The sequence below is a fragment of the Mya arenaria genome, chromosome 6 (genome assembly GCF_026914265.1).
Source record: "Mya arenaria isolate MELC-2E11 chromosome 6, ASM2691426v1".
In the NCBI taxonomy this organism is placed as follows: domain Eukaryota; kingdom Metazoa; phylum Mollusca; class Bivalvia; order Myida; family Myidae; genus Mya; species Mya arenaria.
Genome location: NC_069127.1, coordinates 70,046,231 through 70,069,056, shown reverse-complemented (window position 1 = coordinate 70,069,056; position 22,826 = coordinate 70,046,231). Strand labels below are relative to the sequence as shown.

At 36.4% G+C, this 22,826-nt stretch overlaps 1 protein-coding gene across 3 annotated transcripts; it reads left to right on the top strand.

Annotated features, from left to right (window-relative positions):
* The first annotated feature begins 282 nt into the window (after positions 1–282).
* LOC128239459 (uncharacterized) lies at positions 283–21,755 on the top strand. 3 transcript variants are annotated; one of them, XM_052956099.1, is made up of 8 exons: positions 283–601; positions 3,241–3,319; positions 4,219–4,281; positions 5,085–5,116; positions 6,078–6,144; positions 9,251–9,442; positions 14,889–14,959; positions 16,871–21,755. In XM_052956099.1, exons 1-8 carry the CDS (start codon positions 515–517, stop codon positions 21,134–21,136), a joined length of 4,857 nt encoding a protein of 1,618 aa, XP_052812059.1. In that variant the 5' UTR covers positions 283–514; the 3' UTR covers positions 21,137–21,755. The 3 variants fall into 3 exon arrangements, with proteins under 3 accessions (XP_052812059.1, XP_052812061.1, XP_052812060.1); XM_052956100.1 differs by lacking the exon at positions 283–601 and adding an exon at positions 734–834; XM_052956101.1 differs by lacking the exon at positions 3,241–3,319 and having other exon boundaries at positions 525–601.
* The last annotated feature ends 1,071 nt before the right edge of the window (positions 21,756–22,826 follow it).

Here is a 22,826-nt window from a genome sequence, read left to right as displayed (position 1 = left end):
TAGTCGATGTACCTGTATATAATCAAGAATAACATATTTTTGGTAGCGTTATTATGTTTAATTGAATATATGATTTGCAAAAGTTGAATACTTTTGATCTGAGCTATCGAACTTAAGCACATAATGTAACTAGAAATCAATGCATTGATACTTTGCTGGCCAGCCGGTCAGCCTTTTTCGAGGTCAACCTTTTTTGAGTTTATACCGCTGACCAGTAGTATTGTTGCTGTAACTGTACATATATAATTCATGAATAACATGCCAAAACAGTCTTTCCTTCATACTTCAACCAATCATTTTTTTCATCCAATCAATCATTCATTCATTTATTCATGCAACCCATCAAACTCGTTTCAATAGGAAGAATTTCCGTTTTTTTTTTTTTGTCAGCCTTTTTCAACTTGGTCAGCCTTTTCCTTCTGTGTCATAATGGTCAGCTCTTTAGTCAGCCTTTAATGACCACTCATATTTAGTGTTTCGACGTATCTAGTTTTCAGTCGAAATAAAAACAAATATGGCGCGTGATTTAAATCAATTTATTACAGATCAAAGAAAGAGTGAAATTCGTTACTTATCAGCCACCAAATCGCTACTCGAAAAGGTAAAACGTGCAAAATAAACAGCATAGTTGTAAATTGTTGCATGACACACCAAATTCTTTGCGATATTAACTTACATCACATAAATCATCTGTTTTCGCGATACCATCTGAACTCTTAAAATAAAGATACAGGTACAATATTCTTTATTTTAAGTCGGGTATGTGATAACAAGGAACATTAGCTCAATAAGCCATTTACCGACATAAAGTTAATATTAGGATCAGAAACAAATGTAAGTTGATTGTGGAATGAGTTATTAAAGTTGGTCCATGTAAACAGCTGCTTCAGAGTCTTAGATGATTTTTGTTTTGGTGACTCTACGCGTCCATATCCCACTTGTTGTTTTCCTAGCCAAGAATGACAGATCCCAGCTCTAAGTATATTGCGCAGAAAGATAACGGGCACCTGCTAGATAGTTAAAAAATGGCGATGCTTTGTTGACAGATCGATCTAAATTTGTGTGTCATAAAACACTTAAGTGTAATAAGAGAAAGGTATTGGCAAAAATAATTGTTTGATTTTGTGTTTTTATTAAACAATGCAGTGTTAAATATTGTGGCGTTCAAGTTGAAAAATAGATTTTACATTGGTATGAATCAGTCGACTTGTGGCATTTAGGGAACAAAATGAACATCCAAATGTTAAAGAAATTCCCTGCATTATTGTGGCTATTTTAAAGTAAACCTGGGCGCAAGAGTGCCCTTTGTGGGGCTTGAACCCACGACCGCCGGAACACTAGCACGGCGCTCTAACCGACCTGACCAAGCGGCTGGTTCTTACCCACACACACTAAACTCCTCCCCCCATTAACCTTTTAGGCCGAAGGAGGCAATGCTGCCATTTACCGCTGCCACCAGTAAAGTAATCCTGGGAGAAAAAGTGTGCCCGGTGTGGGGCTTGAACCCACCACTGCCGGAACACTAGCACCGTGCTCTAACCTACTGAGCTAACCAGGCTGGTTCTTACCCACACACAAGTGTTACATTATATTGTTCATACCACTGTTACCCAAAACAATGTCAGGCTAACGTGCTGCCTTACACAGGAATAAAGAATTGTATTGTGTGTATGTAAGAACCAGTTGTCCCGCTAGCTCACTTGGTTAGAGTGCTGTGCTAGTGTTTCGGCGGTCATGGGTTCAAACTCCACACTTTTTTCTCCAAGGTTTGCTTTAATGGCAGCAGCTGTACTCGGCTGAAGTGCCTCCTTCAGCCTAAATGGATAATGAGAGGAAGAGTGTGGTGTGTGTTGGTAAGAACCAGCCGCCCATGTTGCTCAGTTGGTTAGAACAATGTGCTAGTGTTTATGGGGGTCATGGGTTTAAGCTTTAGTTTAGAAAGCACTCTTGTGTTGGCAGTTTTTAAGAGTTTCAATATGATGAATACTGAAGCCTACTAGACAGTTGCAGGTAAAAGCATTAACGCTGTAAGTGAAGTCATGGACAACAAACATTTCAAGATTAAAAACTGTTATCACCAAAACATTTATGAAAGAATCTAGTGGTCGATATAAGCACTAGCCTGAAAGCCATGAAATTGCTTTTTGGCTTGTTCAAATTTTGGATTTATCAAGCAGGGCATGTTGAAAATTGTTGATGTCAATCACTAGTTTCAGATAACAGCTTAATTTTTAAAAACTGTAATTGAGAATCAGATCAAATCATCTGCAAACTTTCAGTGTTCTGGACTTAATGATATATTATTTAATAACGTCCTTTGAACACAAACAGAAATTATTGCTGTTTATACAGTTGTTATTAGGTATTAGGGCTTTAGCTAGGTTTTAAAAAGCAGAAAAGAGACAGGTCACATGGTGCTTAGAGAAAAAGGGACACATTTTTGTATCAGGCTGTGGAGGAAATGGAGCATTATTATTTTGACTGAAAATGCTATGAATTGAGTTTACGGTAATAGAACTAATATAGGTTTCTACTGCCAACTATATAATTATTAAATGTATAGTTTCAAACTCTTAGTTTGTATGGATTGATAATTATACTATATGTTTTAAATAAAACAAAAGCATTAAGCATTTTATTATATGAATGCAGAATGCTGGTGTACATGAGAACAGATTAGTGCTACTAAAAAAGGACAGGGTGCAGGACCCTTTGTTAAATCTTTTACTTAAATGCTATAGGCACACATGTACATTATGTATTTTATAGCTTCACTTTAATATATATATACACACAGTGATTCACTGTCTTTTTGTTTGGATAACTTGCTGTGCACATAGGTCAAACTGTCCCCTACCAAAGTTAAAAGATCCCCATTTTTATCAAGCCTTCCACGATTGGTCAACATCCTCAAATGTGAAAATATTATGAATTATTGTGGAACATTAGCAAGTCAAAATGTCTCCATTTTGGTCAAATTTGGTGACATATTGACCTAGGTAATGTGACATTTCGACTTTCATGTGTTTTGGCTAAAATGTTACATATGAACATAGCATAGTGCCCACCTGTGGAATGAGAGGTCGTTGGTTTGATTTCCACCAGATGCACATGTATAGAAATTTGTGCCGCCAACTATAGGAATCGACAGTTTTATGAAATATTTTAAGTTCAAAGTTTGAACCATAGAATTTAAATTTGTATTATCTATTTTTAATACATGTATATAATATGTTTCAGTATGAGGGTCTAGATGAGGAGTCGGAACTTGGTGCAGTTTTTAACCTGTCTAACTACAATATTGTTAGGGACAGAGATGGTACGCTTCTTCTGGGCTTTTCTGTTAAATTTGTTCTTTATAGTCTAGGCATGTTTTTGGGTAGGCCGGGCCCCATAAGGACAATTTGGGTAGGCCTCATGATGACAAAAGGTTAATATTTTCTTCCTTAAATCTTATAATGAGATAATATACATACCATCATCGCATAAATTAGGCAGTTGACAACTAATATAACTGCAATTATAGTCAGTTCCTAATATTTTTGGTCAGAATCATCACGTCCAAGAACTTTACAGCTGCATACAGTGTGCGTTTTTCTCCTAAAGCACCCTGTCCCTCTTCTGCAGCACCTTTTCTTTTTAAGCCCTGGCTAATACCTTGGTTAGCCCTTGCAGAATTGGCCACTGAAATATTTGTAAATCTATTATGTATTTTAACAGAAAGTAGATGAGCATTTTTGGCATCATGCTTTCTGATGTTTCAAAGTTCAGTGTGTGTATACCATATGATAAAACAAAGGGCAGTCTATGCCACTTAAAGAGCCCCTCCTTTGTTTTATTACCGAAATTTGATAAAGTGATTAGTTTCATCAAACACTTCAACAAACCTGTTTCCAAAATAATGTATTGACAGTGCTCTGTCAGACGGCCGTATTGTGAAAAGGTTTGTCAAAGTGTTTTAAGAAACTAAACTCATCATATTGTCTCATCATAAGCGGCGTAGACTGCGCTATGTTTCATTTCAAATGGTGAAGAAATAGTAAAGTTATCTTTGTTCAAAGCCTTTATTAGAAGCAAAATATTGCCTTCCGACGTAGCATTTATGACGCAACGTATCACATGGTATACACACACTGAAAAATGAGATGTATTAAAGACTTTATACTACCTCTCCTGGAAGTTTTGAATAGTTTAACCGTACCTTGCTCTTTGTTTCAGGAACGTTCGCAAGCCATGACATGTCTATTGGGAAACACAGCATGAGTCAAAGGAACCCAGCAGGTACAAAATAGATAAACTCTTGGAAGCTGGTTGTTACAAAAGGATTGTAACTAATCAGTCATATCCATTTTATGTCAATAATACTTATAATTGAAATATATATATATATATATATATATATATATATATATATATATATATATATATATATATATATATATATATATATAAACTCATATCATTCTTTAGTAGGCAGAATATCTCATATTATGAAGTCACAAGGTACTTGAAATTTTACTTAAAAAGTTATCACAACTGGTTGACTCCCTAGATATTGGTGCCAAAATCTTCTCAGTTTCACTTCCGAAAAGTATTTGTCATGATCAATGAGCATTGTATACATTATTATAAATACCATACATGAAAGACACAGTTATAATTTGCAAGTCATGCATTATTGCATTCCTCACCCCTCGAAACCCGGGACAAGGGCAAGTAAAAAAAAAATGGAATTGGCAAGCCAAATTAGATTGGGTGAAGGCAGAAACAAACATCAAAGTAAAGATAGTAAAAACAGTACGAGGCTTTGGTCCTAAATTAAACTATTTATACATTTTATTTATTAAAGCAATAGCAATGATCATGCCAAACTGTCTTTTTCATGGAAAAGGGGGAAAAAACAACAATGCTTTTAGAAATAGATCTTGTTAAAAATGTTTAAAAAAAACATCATGGTAACAATGTGTTCAGGCAAATGAGAGTAGCTTTGGGTTAGTAAATTTGGACAGCTTTCTGTTAGAATGTGCATCAATATTAATTTGTTATAGGGAATCATGTCATTTCTGAAAGTCTGTTATTTTCAGATAAATCTGAGGACAAATCATCAGGCAGAAAGGTATGGCCACACAACTTACATCCCACATTGTGAATGTAATGCAGCTGTGTTGAAGTTACGATATTCAGTAACAAGCATGAAGTTGTGTCAGCAGAAGTCATGTAAATTTTAACCAATTGTTCAGAACATTGTTAAAGTTTACAGCATCATGAACAACATTGTTGTTTCCTTTTAAGCATGAAATGGTTCATGATGTGCTAATATACTTAAAAATTGATCCCTTTTTTTCTTAAGTGTATGCTGAATGGCCACAGAAGATCACGCAAGCAAATTCCGTGAAGCGAGCTTCTGCGTTCTTACAGCATAAATCCAAGAAAAAAATGTCATCAAAACTTATATTTACATTTTGAATAATTATTCATTATGATAACATTGGCAGTTTCTTCTGCACTTGAGTATTAGTTTTTAAAGAAATGTAACTGATAACATACGTTGGTATAAAAGAAAAGCTGTTATTTGTAATGTCTTACATCATTGGTTAAATGATGTTGCGCTTATCCAATCGTAGTGCAATATTGAAATAAACAAAGACATCTTAACACATTGCGTGTTATGCAATATGAACGTCAAGTTTTATCTATACAATGGACTACTAGGCGAATGTTAATATTTAAATATGAACAACTACAACTGAAACAATTGTCTTGTTTATAACAGTGGTCACAAAAAGCACAAGCCCGCACGCCCTGCACTGGTAAAATGCTTTCTGGGCTTACTCAAATTCTGGATTTTATATAGCAGGGCTTGTTAAGAATGTTGATGCCAAGCCCTTGTGTCCAAATTTGGGCTTGTTCACCCGAAGTCGAATTTCGATGACTGTTATAACATTGTATATATGCGTCTCATCAGTAATGAATATCAGAATAATATATTCAAGAAGAAGATATTTGCGAAAAATACTGTTTCGTTATATTTTTACTATAGAAAGGTAGCGAGGAAAATGTGTAATTTTTAATTTCAGAAGACAGCATCTCCTGGCTTAGTGTACACAGATGAAGAGTTTGACACCACATTTAACCTGCTCAATGGTTTGTAAAGCATTGCTTGTGACCTTGACAATGAAATTTCTTGTAATATGGAATGTATTGCATTTTTAAATTCAGCAAGTATTTAGCTCCACTATCCAAAGAATAAGGAGAGCTATACTACTCACCCTGGCGTCCGCTTCACATCTTGGTTAAAGTTGTGCATGTAAGCACCTTAACGTCTCTGACAGCAAATTCATTATGTATTGCATTGAAACTTAAGAGATATGTGTTCCCAACTAACCAACTAACTTAATTAATGAAGTCAGATAACACCATTTTGAATATAATGAATATATTTTTTTTACTTAAAAATTCTGGTTAAGGTTTTGCATGTAAGCACACATTGGTAAATATCTCAGCAACTACTGGATGTATTGATTGCATTGAGACAGTATACTATAATACACAACCATCCAACCTACTTCATTAACCAAGTTAGATTACTCCAGTTTGCATAAATTAATGCCGTTTATATTTCGACTTCTGTTTTGGTTTTGCATGTAATCCAATTTTCCTATAATGAGCAAAACTAAGGCCAAAAAAAAAAATAGGTCTGTTTCCGGTCGCCCGACCGACCCTCTTATTTCCGCGCCGACCCTATACTTTTTATTGGTGTAAAAGTTAACTGCGCGCATATTTAGTACTTTTCGGTACTTTCTTTCCGTTAATTTTCTTATCTTTGGTCACAGTGCTCCAGCTAAGCATAATTAGCGTGGCGGGGCGCCCCGCTGCCCTTTTATGGCGCCCTGCTGCCTTTTCAAACGCCCCGCTGTGCCCTTTTCATTGACAGAGCCGCCTTTGATGATAAATAACAAATAAATCGCCCATTTGTGTCATCAAAGCGACATTGACCTCGCCGAAATTTTAACACATTGTAAATCTGTCAATCAGCGAGTATTTGGCCACTGTCCCATTAGTCAAAACATCGCAATTAGCCATAGGGTAATCCCCTAATCCGATAATTGGGCCGTGTCATCCAATTACCAAAACATCGCCGGTAGGCGGAGCTATTGAAAGTTAACCAATCAGAATGTACATTGAGAAGAACCTGATAATATGATATACGTTCATTAAAATGAGATAGAAAAGGCGACATAATTATGAAAAATCGTGTCAAGCATTGATGAAGTTAAAAAGTAATTGTTATATGTATTGAACAAACAATGCCAGACATTTTAAACATTGATGTTTTTGAAGCAGACGGTCATAGCCATCTCGGGCCATCGGCAAGGTGGCGCTAAGAAAATCAAAAACATGACGTATCACCAAATATTTAATTGGTTTTCGTGAAATGTTCATGATAAAAAATTGATTTGTAAACACAAAAACATATTATTTTTTTTTGCTTTATGTAGAGTTTTAATACTTACAGTATTTTTCTCCTGTTTACGATGTCAAAAATATCGGCGAGATCGCCATTTTGTCAGAACAATTTTCCGAGTTAATTTCTCAACCTCCCATTATGTATTGGTAAAGTTTCCATCAAGGACAGTGATTTAAATGTCATTTGGTTCTTAAATGTCAGCATATTATTTAGCCAGAGACAAGTAAATAACAGCATAGCTGAATGTGACATTCGTACCCTATCCCGAACGTACCAAAATAAGATTCGTCCCCCTACTATATTGACAGGTCATTTATTAGTCATTTTGATTGTTTCAAATCCTTAGCTGTCTTGGTTTTTGTTTCATTTTTAGATGCTATTTGGAGATAAACTATGTGACATTGACAAATACACTTTTGCTGAGCCAAAAATGATACATTTTTTATGAACATTTTATATAGTTATAGCAATCAGTTTGAATGTGAATATAAACTGAGGTGTGTGTTATGGCATAGTTTTTGTATCAGGTGTTACGAAAGTATCACTTCTCCTTAAAGTCTCCCCACTTCTCCCTAAATTGACTGAAGGGAGAAGTCACTTCTCCCAAAGTTTTCAGGAGAGTTTTAGAATTTTAATATTCTATCAAATATAAGAATAGCATTATAGCACAAATGTGAAATTGGTAAATATGAAAAAATGACAAATCTGAGGCACTCTTTTTCGACATCTGTCATACAGACAAACATGTTCAACAATACATGCATTTATATTCTAGAAAATGTATATCTATACATTATAATTAATACACATTATACAGTTCTTAATAAATGAATGGACTTGTATTTACATTTTATGCTTTAGTACCTTTTAAAATTGTCTCATACGCAGTTAATATGGTTGTTTTTGAATAAAAGTCAGCCGCCTTCTATTCTAGATCACTTCCCCCCCCCCCCCAAAAAAAAAAAAAAAAAAAAAAAAAATGCCTACCTACCTACCCTCTTTTTTTTGGGAAGGAGACCGGAAACGAACCTATTTTTTTTTTTGGCCTAAGCACTTTTGTGAAAGCTCTTGTTAATATTGTGTTCATTTTTGCTGAATTTAACAAAAAAGTCAAGTGTGGGCTGGCTCAGCCTGGCTGCTAACTTGACGGTTTAGCGGAACAGAAATAACTAGCTGTTGCACGTTTTCAAACGTTTAAGTAAAACATTATAAATATTTATTAAATTAATTACTAGATCTAATTTCAGTATATAGTCAGTGGCTTTTTTTAGATTATTAAATCAGAATTTGTCAGGCAATGTCATTGTTTGGGTCAGAAACACTAAAACTATTTATTCTTAATTTATAGATTCAGTGTTTTACAGTGTTTTCTTTATAAAATTTTAATTATTTATGTACACTGATCGTCTCTCTAGATGGATGATTTTTGCAGCATTCTGCAACATATTTATAATCTAGGGATGTGTCCACAGAGCTTATAACTTATGTCCTTAAAGAGAATGAACCAAGTGACAAGGTAAAGCTCAATTGAAGTCATCTTAGGAATAGATCAATTGTGTACATGGCAATTAATCACACCGTAGTTTGATTGCAGAATTCATATCGTCCCATATGTCTGAAAGATGTTTCAACAGACCTGATTAACTTTTTTCCAGGTGGAGGTTTACAGGGTGAACCGATGATGAAACCTCAACTCAAGTGATCTTTTGATAAGATTGTTTTGCATCTTAAGTCACCCTTCAACTTGATCACTAATTGCATTTTGTTCCATATATACTACAGATGTTTCAACAGAGCTGATAGCAAGTTTCCTGGAAGAGGGCGGACAGGGTGAGCCGAGTGACGCGGAAACTCTGAACTCGAGTGACTCGTATGAAACAGTTGACAGCGAGGAAGCAGAAACAGAAGGGAGCTTGGGAGTTGATGTTCAGAGGGATAGACCTGGCCAGGGGAATTATGTGAATGTTGGCTCAGGTAAACTATAAGGATTGTAAAGAAAGTAAAGTCAATATTCGAAGATTTTTAGCAAAGAAAATAAGTTTAATATTGTTATAGCTTTGGGGTCTGCATTCATTGTACTGTCATGGTGCAAAATCTTCGCAATACCTCATAAACCTAATATACCCTGATGAACCTGTAAATATGTTGCAAGTAACGACCGGTATATACACGCATGTTTGGCAAGGCCAACAACTCTAGAATATAAAATTGTTGAGTTTTGCCCCTTGTTTGGCTGGAAGAGTCAACTGACTTGTGTTGGTGTTTGCTTCACAGTGCTCATGTTTTTCGGCAACATGTTCAGAAGTGCCTAGATATGCTATCTCTAGATATGCTGCATGTACAGTAAAACCCCTCTATTCAGACCACCTATGGGACTTTGAGAAGATGGTCTTAATAGCGGGGTGATCTCTTTACTGAGTTTGTGCTGATTAGTGTTGTGAATGGTCAAGTGGTGGAATACATTGGATTCTTACTATGTATTGGTATTGCACCGTACACATCTTATTTTTGGTTTTATCCATACATGCCATATTTTCTGGAGACCATTCAGGGGGATTTGTTCAAGTCTGAAAATTCAGACTTTTGGTAGTAATTCAGGGGGATTTTTTAGCAGATCTAATTTGGCAAAATTTCAAAGTATTTTAAGACGCAAGTACAAAAATAACAAATTGCCATAATTTAGAAAGGCTCCGGAGGGGATTATGTCCAGAATTTAAGGGGATTTGGGTCACATACCAGGGGATTTTCATCATCGCCATGTAGCATTACGGGCATGACACACGTGCCAATTCACCTTGTCTACCACTTTTTCCAGCACTTCATCTATATTTTTATGAGACACAGCCATATTGCATAATAAAGGCACTCACTTGCAAAATAGAATACTTCACAGAAAAATATGTTTCAGAGACAATTTAATGGGCTTACCTTCCTCTAAAATTGGTTACAAAATCTGCTGCCTATGATCATAAATGATGACTTTCAGACTAATAGAGAGAATGGAATGAATTATCTTAAGTTATGTACCAGGCAATATGTGCTACTATATTTCATAAATATGGAGCTATCTGTGGCTAAGTGAATACTATTCAAGCAGAGAAAATAAATAATAAGTTTTGTCATTTATTTATAACATCACAAATTATTCAATGAATGACATGTATCAAAACAACGCAGTTTCAATGTACACATAACCCTTAAAATACATGAAAGTTTGTGTCAGTTACATGTATACATTTTCTGAACCATGTCTCTATGGAGGTTTTACTTAAAAAAAAACTAGTCAAGTGGTCTGTTTACTATTTGACTTAACCTTGACAGACCATTTTTCAAGTTCATCTTTCACTCTAACAATATCCTGAAAAAGATCACTCCAGTTCTTCCTCATGCAGTGAAATTTTAATTGCAACAACCACTTAAGTGCATCCTGGTGAGTGTTTATCAACAATGGCTCAGTAGCCTCACAGTCATCATTACTGACAAAGTTACAAGTCTCCCTGAAAATCCAATCAAAAGCATTAAATGAATCAAAAACCCATCAATTATCACACTTCTGTGGTTTTTACTCTAACCTTGAATTATATCTTAAAGCAGCTACATAGTAAAGTGTCCTTAAACATGGACAGGTGTTGTAAACTTTTTATGCCCCGGAAGGTGTGCATATTAAAATCGCACCGTCCGTCCGTCCGTGTGTCCGGCTCAATAACTCGTGTCCGGGCTGTAACTTTCCCTTGTATGGACATATTTTAAAATAACTTGCCACATGTGTTCCACATACCAAGACGACGTGTCACTTGCAAGACCCGTGTTCCTACCTCTAAGGTCAAGGTCACACTTAGTGTTTATTCACAATGGAGTGCTGCATATAAGGACATAGATCATAGGTTGTCGTGTCCGGGCTGTAACTTTCCCTTGTATGGACAGATTTTGAAATAACTTGCCACATGTGTTCCACATACCAAGACGACGTGTCACGTGCAAGACCCGTGTTCCTACCTCTAAAGTCAAGGTCACACTTAGTGTTAATTCACAATAGAGTGCTGCATATAAGGACATAGAGTATAGGTTGTCGTGTCCGGGCTGTAACTTTCCCTTGTATGGACATATTTTAAAATAACTTGCCACATGTGTTCCACATACCAAGACGACGTGTCGCGTGCAAGACCCGTGTTCCTACCTCTAAGGTCAAGGTCACACTTAGGTGTTTATCACAATGGAGTGCTGCATATAAGGACATAGAGCCTAGGTTGTCGTGTCTGGGCTGTAACTTTCCCTTGTATGGACAGATTTTAAAATAACTTGCCACATGTGTTCCACATACCAAGAAGATGTGTGGCTTGCAAGACCCGGGTTCCTACCTCATAGGTCAAGGTCACACTTAGTGTTTATTCACAATAGAGTGCTGCATATAAGGACCTAGAGCATAGGTTGTCGTGTCCGGGCTGTAACTTTCCCTTGTATGGACAGATTTTAAAATAACTTGCCACATGTGTTCCACATACCAAGACGACGTGTCGCGTGCAAGTCCCGTGTCCCTACCTCTAAGGTCAAGGTCACACTTACTGTTTAGTCACAATGGAGTGCTGCATATAAGGACATAAAGCATAGGTTGTCGTGTCCGGGCTGTAACTTTCCCTTGTATGGACAGATTTTAAAATAACTTGCCACATGTGTTCCACATACCAAGACGATGTGTCACGTGCAAGACCCGTGTCCCTACCTCTAAGGTCAAGGTCACACTTAGGTGTTAATTCACAATGGACTGCTGCATATAAGCATAGGTTGTCGTGTCCAGGCTGTAACTTTCTCTTGTATGGACAGATTTTAAAATAACTTGCCACAGTATGTGTTCGACATACCGACGTGTCGCGTGCAAGACCCGTGTCCTTACCTCTAAGGTCAAGGTCACACTTAGTGTTTATTCACAATGGAGTGCTGCATATAAGGACATAGATCATAGGTTGTCGTGTCCGGGCTGTAACTTTCCCTTGTATGGACAGATTTTGAAATAACTTGCCACATGTGTTCCACATACCAAGACGACGTGTCACGTGCAAGACCCGTGTTCCTACCTCTAAAGTCAAGGTCACACTTAGTGTTAATTCACAATAGAGTGCTGCATATAAGGACATAGAGTATAGGTTGTCGTGTCCGGGCTGTAACTTTCCCTTGTATGGACATATTTTAAAATAACTTGCCACATGTGTTCCACATACCAAGACGACGTGTCGCGTGCAAGACCCGTGTTCCTACCTCTAAGGTCAAGGTCACACTTAGGTGTTTATCACAATGGAGTGCTGCATATAAGGACATAGAGCCTAGGTTGTCGTGTCTGGGCTGTAACTTTCCCTTGTATGGACAGATTTTAAAATAACTTGCCACATGTGTTCCACATACCAAGAAGATGTGTGGCTTGCAAGACCCGGGTTCCTACCTCATAGGTCAAGGTCACACTTAGTGTTTATTCACAATAGAGTGCTGCATATAAGGACCTAGAGCATAGGTTGTCGTGTCCGGGCTGTAACTTTCCCTTGTATGGACAGATTTTAAAATAACTTGCCACATGTGTTCCACATACCAAGACGACGTGTCGCGTGCAAGTCCCGTGTCCCTACCTCTAAGGTCAAGGTCACACTTACTGTTTAGTCACAATGGAGTGCTGCATATAAGGACATAAAGCATAGGTTGTCGTGTCCGGGCTGTAACTTTCCCTTGTATGGACAGATTTTAAAATAACTTGCCACATGTGTTCCACATACCAAGACGATGTGTCACGTGCAAGACCCGTGTCCCTACCTCTAAGGTCAAGGTCACACTTAGGTGTTAATTCACAATGGACTGCTGCATATAAGCATAGGTTGTCGTGTCCAGGCTGTAACTTTCTCTTGTATGGACAGATTTTAAAATAACTTGCCACAGTATGTGTTCGACATACCGACGTGTCGCGTGCAAGACCCGTGTCCTTACCTCTAAGGTCAAGGTCACACTTAGTGTTTATTCACAATGGAATGCTGAATATAGGTCATAAGAGTGTAGGTTGTCAAATATGGGTGGTATTTTTTTATGTTCAGAGGCAATTTAAAATAACTTGCCATATGTATTTGACATGTAAAGGCAAGATCAACTTTTCATGTACTGACCTTGTTCATAGGTCAATGTCACACTCAGGGGCATTCGTCACATACTGTGACAGCTCTTGTTTATATTGCTTATCAGTCGAGGTGTGAACACAAACATGTATTCCTGTCACCAATTTGCCTGTGGTGTCATTAACAAATCAATTTAACATGTGATTGATTAAAGGGACTGGATAAAGTGGTCCTACAGTAGTCTGTTTACTAAGACACCGATTATGTGTTGCGTTGTGGAAATCGCTCATATATTCAAAGGCTGTCATTTACTATATGTATACTAAATAAAATGTAAAAGAAATAATAACAAATCAATAATTCGATTTTTTTACAAAATGGCCATATTGCAAAGCAAAGTGACAAAACGGAATTCTTTTCAGAGATTCCGATGTTGGATCGATATGGTAATGTTTCTTCTAATTTTTATTACTCAATTACATTTCTCACAATTAACTTCTCGTCATTAACTTGTCATAATTATCTTCTAAAATGCCCAAATCAACTAATATCGATCATGTGTTAACAGCGTTAAACGTTTTTTCACACTTTATCAATTGCTTTTCAACTGTCATTGCAATTTTTACAACTTGCGAAAATATTAATACCTAGCAATTTTTTGTTTATTTTGGAACACGCATTCGGGAAAAAGTGTGAAATTATGACCTTGAGCGAGCCATAAGGTTTTGTGCATGATTTGTGTACTTGTGACCGAGAATATTGCTCGACTTCTGGACATAATTAGGTTTCGATGCAGTGTAGGTATATTTTATATGAAAATAGAAGGAAAAAAGTTCGGGACCAAGCTCCGACCTTGAGGGAACGCCGGTTCTCGAACGACCGCTTGTTCGAACGACTGCAGTTTTACTGTATTACTGAAAAATGCGGTGCCCGTTTTTTTGCGGGGTTTACGACCATTGAATTTATAGAGGAAAAAGATGTGTTCGGAAAAAAAAAAAGTCTTTTAAGCGGGGTGGCTGTGAAAACGGGGTGGTCACAAAGTCATATAAGGTTTTTACTGTAGTTGTATATGCTCTATTAAGGTTATGTTGGTAAATGTTTACACTATATCTAGTGTTTCAGTCACAAGGAATGTTTTCCTTGTCGAGAAATTCCTGTGTCTTGGAACAATTGTTATAAAAAATGGCTTGGATTTATCTTGTGTTAGACTTGCAGTTTATTAAAAACAATTGAGAAAAAATGATTCATTTCATATATCTGCATGTGTGGCTAAACTGACCTTTATTTCACACCCAAACTTAAAGTGTATCTTATCTTTTGTGTGTTTTAAGATGGAGAGGACAGTGTGGATGGTGATTATGGGGACGGAGGTGTTACAGCCGGCACGGTAGGCCAGGCCAGTGTAAGTAGTTGTTAACAAGAGTTAAGTGAGTAAAGGGTCAAAGCTATAAGATATAGTTTCTTTGTCTGCTGATGAAAGGGTAGAACCATTGTCAAAGCCTTGGTGTTGCCATATCAGACTTTCCAGCTTTCCTACTTTGTTAGTATTCCTACTTTTTATGGTACATAGGCCTAAAAAATATTCATTTGGATCGGGTTACCCGACCCTACCTCAGAAATAGGCACCGACCCTACCATTTTTATAGTCAGTTGGCAGTGTTCTCAATAAGAACCGGCTGCCGGCCAAAATGGACGGTTCAAATGGCAATAGGGCCGGTTCAAATTTGGAAAACTAAATGAATTTTCAGTAGAATAAGTAGAAGCTGGTCGGTTACTTTACCATTTGAGACGGTTAAACCTAAACTTATTGAGAACCCTGAGTTGGTAAAAAATAAAGTGACACTTGTATTTAGAAATCAATACATACACAAACATATATATGTTGAATAATAAACCTTTATTTACTTACTAAATAATCCATTGATGTAAAATATTAATTACTGATAACACGCACATAGATTAAATGTCTTGTGGGTCCTAAAATGTTTACAGTAATCAACTATCATCTCATAAGGTAGAAATACCATGTTTTTGCACATTTCTTTCAAATAAAACACGGTATCCTTCATGAGAACCATTGTTTTCGATATTTATTCATCCTTTTTGGTAAATTTAAACAATTGTATTACTTTAAATTGGTACATCTTATTTGGGAATAAGAGTGCATCCTTTAGTGTTTTTAATATGTAGTAGGTGCTCCCAGCAGGGAATTCCAGTTAAAAAAAAATATATCGATAATTTTCCATTTCATCTATTAAAGTTTGTATGAATTAACTTGTGAGAACAAAGCAATGTGTGTCACTGTCCTGATCACAATTTTTTCAACAACTTTAAATTGGTCTCAAGAGCTAAGTTTCATTTAAGTTTTAATAATAAGATGGGTTCAGTACATCGAAAATTGCCTGTAAGAATAGAAGATTGTTAAAAAAAGGATACTAATATTCATTCAAGGGACTGTACACCAGATTGACACCAAAAAATTGTTTTTCTGTAACGAATCTTAGGATAATTATCTAATAGAATGTGTTACGCTTTGAAATCATAATTGTAAAAAAAGTACCAAAATGTAAAAAAAAAAATTGTGTCGGAGTCTCACCGGGTTCGAACCTGTATCGCTAAAATTGCAGTCCAGCGTCGTATCTACTGAGCCACGACAGCTTACTCTAATTAGGTGACTTAATTAAGCTTTACACCTACCTCGGTAATATCACGTGATAACACCGACTAGCCAATCACGCATAAGGAATGAATTCTACCTGGTAGACATACCCAGTAATCTTTTTTAATGGAAAAATACGAAATAACTGCTAAACTTGAATAAATTGTAAACTATGTGGTACTTCAGTTAGTAACTTTTAATGCATTGAACACATCGATGCCAAGTTTATGTATGTTTCGACAATTTTTAAGTTTACAGCCCCTTTAATTATAATTTAATTCTTCAATTTTGCCAAAAAATTGCCTACTTTTTAATGCATTTCTATTCCGTCTGGCAAGATACATACCTTATTGGCTTTAATAGTTAATAACATAGTTTTGCCCTTTGTTGACTAAAAACTGGTCAGCTTTAAGATATGAAGAACATTCATAAGGTATTATTTTAATGTGTTCTGTGTAAAAGATTAACATATTGTGGTCAAAATTTGCATAAGCCCATAAGCCATGCACTGTTAAAATGGCACCTGGGCTTGCTCAAATTCTAAATTTTATAGAATATAGCAGGGCTTATTAAATTTTTTTGATTCAAAGAACTAGTGTAAGAATTCAGGCTTGTTCATTCAAAAGTTTAATTTCAATGACTGACCTATTTCAGATGTCAATGAGAGGACCTAACCTTGACCTTAGTGACTATGAAGACGAGAGCTCTAGTGGCAGGGGGGAATTGCATGAGCCCACGTCACAACATACAGATCAGTACAAGAATTTTAAACCTGAGGACATGCAGCAAATACCTAGTGAAATCAATAACAATATGCACTATGCAGATGAAATTAGTGGCAACTTGCATCATGGTCAATCTCCTATGAAACGTAGCAGCAGGGTGGAGAGAGGTGGTGAAGAAAAGGCTGAACAGTTGAAATCACCTAAGACTATCAATGAAATATTTAATTCGTTGAAAACAAATGACAACCTTAGCACTAGGAGAACTGATTTTGATGTCAGAAAACCTCAGTCCACAAATAGACTATTGTTACATAGTGTTTTTTCAGACAAAAGAACTAAAATTGAAAAAGTGAGAGAGAAACAAGCTAAAAGAATCAGTACACACTTCACACCGTTCAGTGGATTGAGTGATAAAGACAAATTGTTTAGAGGGAATCCAGTGTTTCAAAGTCCAAAAGAACATTCCACATACACTAGTCAGGAAGTTCAGCCAGTAGGGCACAAGACTGGCTATTCATCAAAAAAGTCGGATGCAACTTACACCTTGCAAAAGAATAACGAAAAAGTCTTTATGTCATCTGGACAAATATTCCAGTCTCATTCCAATGCAGGAACCAACAAGAATGAAAGACATTTCTCATCACCAGGACATAATATCCCATCACAGTTCAATGCACCAACCAATCAGCCCCCTGTTGGTCATTTTTCAAGTCCTCGGGGACAGAAATTGCAGCATTCTTCAGCTAATGACCTTTCACCTTCAGTTAGGAAGAAATTGGTGATACACGCAGGTTACGAAAATGCAAGAGATAGTCCAAGTAATCCAAGACATAATCATTGTGAAACAAGAGATAGTCATGGTCATTCCAGAGAGAGTGATTGTGAACAAAGAGATAGTCATGTTAAACCAAGAGAGGGTCTTTTTGAACCAAGAGATAGTCATGTTAAACCAAGAGAGGGTCATTTTGAATCAAGAGATAGTCATGTTAAACCAAGAGAGGGTCATTTTGAACCAAGAGATAGCCATGTTAAACCAAGAGAGGGTCATTTTGAACCAAGAGATAGTCATGTTAAACCAAGAAACAGCAATTGTGAACAAAGTGATAGTCATGGTATACCTAGAGACAGCAGTTGTGAACCAAGAGATAGTCATGGTATACCTAGAGACAGCAGTTTTGAACCAAGAAATATTGATTGTAAACCAAGAGATGTTCATGGTAAGCTTGTGAACAGGGAAAACAATACACCATTCCATTTGAAACAGGCTAGAGAACAATTTGTACCACATTTCAATGAGGTCAAAGCACAGTCATCAGATATTAAAGGTTTCAACGAACAGGAATCTGCATTAAACACAGTTGTTGAAAGCACAAGTAAATCTTTTGATGCATCACATAAAAATGAAGGTTCAGGGAAGCTAACGATTCGAAACTTAAAACAGTTTGATAAAGTGATGAGTGAACACTCGTTATTAATGAATGTGTCTCTGAACACTTCTCAGAAAACTGAACAGAGTTTCGAAGAGGAATCTGTGGATAGGGTAGAAAAATGGCTGTTTGGTATTTCTGATCCAGACTCAGTCCATTACAAGAAACTCAATAATACCACAATGAATGAAAGTATGTCCTTTCAGCTTCCTAACAGTGCAAACATTTCCAAAGAGCAGATCAGTGATATGAGATCTCTTAAAATCAATACTGCAAATGAGGATAATCAAGAACGATTTCGTCTAAGTGATGACAGACATGCTCAGGAACAAACTTCTCAGGGTACAATGTTAGTATCTTGTCCGCCCCAGCAGTCGAGAAATCCAGATAAGCACTTCCATGGAGAAAAGCAAGACCAGGGTGTAGATGGACAGGCTGGGCTAGTTTCAAAATTGAATAGGAGTGTACATGATCAAACTATTGTGCAAAGATACACTCAAAAAGTGTTGACTAAAAGCAATAGACCCAAGAAATCAACACCTAACAGTACTGGGAAAGAAAGGAAAGGTGTTTCCCCAAAACAAAAGGAGTTTGTCTCTCCAAAACAAATGGCAGGGAATTATAATCAGAACTGTGTACAAAGAAATGCCTTTTCTCCCAAGAATCAATATCCAGAGAGTAGACAGCTTGTTGACTTTGATGTTTGGGCCAAATCCGGTCATAAGGCATCACCTTACAAGATGGATTTGAAAGCAAGGGAGTCATTTGAAAGTTGTAAGTCTTTTGACATTAATGAGCAGTATGGTCAAGTTGAAGATGTGACAAGCAATTCTGCTGATGATCTACAAAATGTTAGTCTGAAATATGTTGATGACATTCAGGATGAGTCCGGAAATACGTACAATCTTGTGTCAGTTGAAAATGGCGGTAGAATTAGACTGAAAATCAAGAGAAATTCAAAGAATGTTTCCCCTAAGACTAGACTTAATGAGCAACAAGTGGCTGAAATGATGATGAATACTGAGCATGATAGTAGACCAAATGTGCAAAGAAAAGATCGGGAGACGGGAAAAGCAAAGAGGCATTTGAGTGGGAACACTAGCCGTGAGTATGAATATATTGACCATAGCGGGAGACTGGTAAATGATAAGGTTGTCCCTACTCCCCCTAAAGCTAGGAAGCTAAGTCAAGGCTCAAGGCATGTGGAAAATTTGACCAGTGGACAATTTAAGGAAAAATATCAAAATGACAGGCGTAACTCACTGGATATTTTTATGAAGCAAACTGGTAGGAATTCATCTTATAATGCTGATAATCAGAAAATTGGACCTGCCTTTGGAGATGTCAGTGTAAGACAACATGAGCCAAACGTGAATTTCAATGTTGGGGATAGAGTTAGACCTGTTGCATGTGTTGAACAGAGGAAAATTGAACCAAAAGAAAACAGGTGGCAACAATTTTCTCCCAGTAACTTCCCAAATAATGCAAATGTGTCAAAAGAACATGTTTACTCTCCCAGTAATATCCGAAATAATGCAGGGTTTGAAAATAGGCAAAGACATCATAATATGATGAGTGAGAGACAATCATCACAGCAAGACCTGATGTCACCTACCATACATAGACACAGACATGATGAAAAAGAAGATTTTTCCCCAAGCACTTCTTTCAGTAAACTTAAGCTTAATACGCCTGGGTCCATGGCTAGGAATCTCAACAGACAAAGACAGAATGTAGATAAAGATGAATATATCATTGAAGATAGCTTTGCTCACCCATTAGGTGGCTATGATGTTCCCCAACACAGGTATGATCATCCACAAGACGGATTTGAAAGTCTTGTTCAGAACAGGTCTGGTCAGAATTTGGACACGCAGGTGGAAGCCAATGCTAGTGCAAGTACACATGTTTATATGGCAGACTCGGCCTATAAAACTGTAAATCCTCCTGACAACCGCAGGATGTCGATTAGTTCTGGGTACACTGATGACACAGTTAGGCAGAGAATTGATAATGAAAGAAGGGTATCCGGTGTTTTTATTCAACCAGAAGGGAGTGTGAGTGTAGTTAGACAAATAGATACCCTGCGACAAAACAGAAATGCTAGAATTTCCCAAGGTGATACCGAAAGAAGAAACAGCCAAGGTCGTAGAGAAAGTATGGAGAGTCAGTTTTACAACAGAGGAAGAGAAAAATCTCCTGGGTTTGTTAGTATAGATAGTGTGTCGGATATTTCTGATCAATTCAGAGTACAAAGACAAGAAGGGAGGGTTATAAATCAACCTAGTAGAAATGAGCAAGTTTGTGTCATGGGTACAGATAGGATTGAAGGTCACAGGGCATCCACAAATCTACCTAACAACCAACATAAGATTATCAGGAAGGATTTGTTCTGTGCTAAAGGAGAAACCATTCAAATACCTTCCACTTCAAGGGTCGGCCAGGTTGCTCATGACTTTAAAGTTCCTGTGAGCCCACCTGTTATGACGGGAAATGTAATAAAAAAGGGCAACAAAGAGAATGAAGCTTTAAATAATCGAAAATCTCAGAAACTATGCTTTACCAAAGCTCAACCGTTGAGCAATAGCGATCAGCTAAGGCGTCATTTGATGTACAATGCTGGAGCCAGGCCAAAAGACACATATGCACAGAGTACGCCTATAAAACCTGGGTCGAAGCTTGCAATGGACGTGTCAATGTCAACTATTATGGGATTTGACGAACATCATAATGAGACAGAACACAATGAGGAAGTTGTGTTAATTTAAAGGGAATCTCTAACAGTTTATTTGTTCATACATTAAAAGTACAATTTTTTTTTTAATGAAGGATACTTGTAACATGGTAATTGTTATCATCAGAGGTTCAAGAGATGTTTTGTTAGTAAATATTTTGTAAATACTTCCTTATTTACCAAAGTGTTAACAAAAATGAAAACTGAATGGTTGAAATTTATGAAAATCTTCCTAAATAACTTCCCGAGGAATGTAAGTTGTTGTTTCGCGTTTATTAAAATGTCATGTTTACGTTTATGAGGAAATAAGTTGAATTAATATATTTCATTCACCAATAAAATTCATACATATTTGCTTTTTATCCTTGTTTAAGATTGTTATTATATCACAGTAATTTGTTTAAAAACTTGTAATAAAAACAATACAAATTTTATTTTAATATTTAAAACTAGGAAACTGGGTATGCCTGTTTAAACTTTTATTTTTTTTTCAATGGCTACACTGATATAAGATCTGATTTTATTAGTTTCCCTACATTATTGATGATAGACATAACTCATTGGAAGTTCTTTTCTTTTATTGTATCCACTATTATGTGAAAAATTTGAGTTTAAATATGTACTGAAACTAAATGAATTGTTGGAAACACGATTTTACATCAATAAACTGTGTAAAAATGTAAAAAAAGTCGTCTTCAACAATTATCAAAACATATATACAGTTTACCAGTTACAGTTAGTGTATTTAAGGTGTCACTGAAGTATGTACATCGAACCTGAAGTTCATGTTTTCATGTTACTATTATACTCCCAAGTAGATAAATAAGGAGATAACCTTATATAGGCCATGTTAGCGGCGTCCTACAATTACTAACCTACAAATTGCGTTAAAAAATCTAGACAAATTTATAAGCCCTTAAAGCTGCACTCTCATCGATTTATCGTTTTTACAACTTTTTATTTTTTGTCTTGTAATGAGCAAATTTTTGTGTAAATATCAGCAAACCAGTGATAAAAGACTCCTGAAAAAATATTAGAGCGCAGATTTTCATATCTCCGTTCAAAAGCTAATATTTAATGGCTTAAAGTGTTACTAACGGTTTAAGAAAAATGCATAAAACATCAATTTTTGAACTTAAATAGAAAAATCTGTGACACTTTTTTGTCAGCAGTCTTATATGAATGCTTAACATGCATGTTCGCATAAATTTGCTCGTTCCAAGACAAAAAAATAAAAAAAGTTGTCAAAATGTTCAATCTGTGAGAGTGCAGCTTTAAGTAAAATGTAAGGAAATTGGTGTAATTGTAAATATGTTTGCTAAAATGCACATTCAACAATCTAGCTGGGGAAAAGACGTGTCATTCACCTGAACATGCACATACAATGGCCTTCATAACATTTTCAGTAATGGATATATCTGACTATATAGGGGTTGCGTGTCTCGTGTCACGCCACGAAAAAAAACATGCGTTGATTGTTTATCAAGGGCAGCTATGCATCTGCGATTTTTTTTCAATTTGATTTTTTTCTTACGAGAGTTATGTCCCTTGACTTAGTAAAGATGGTATGCAAACATCTTTTTTGCATGTAGCTCCAAAAGTATTGCACTTACACTCATGAATTTCAAGACAACTTGGGCAGTTTTGCACGAGCGATTTTATTAAAATCTTCGGTCGGTCTCACAAAGGTTATGGGTCTTGATTATATAAAGAAATGCATGACT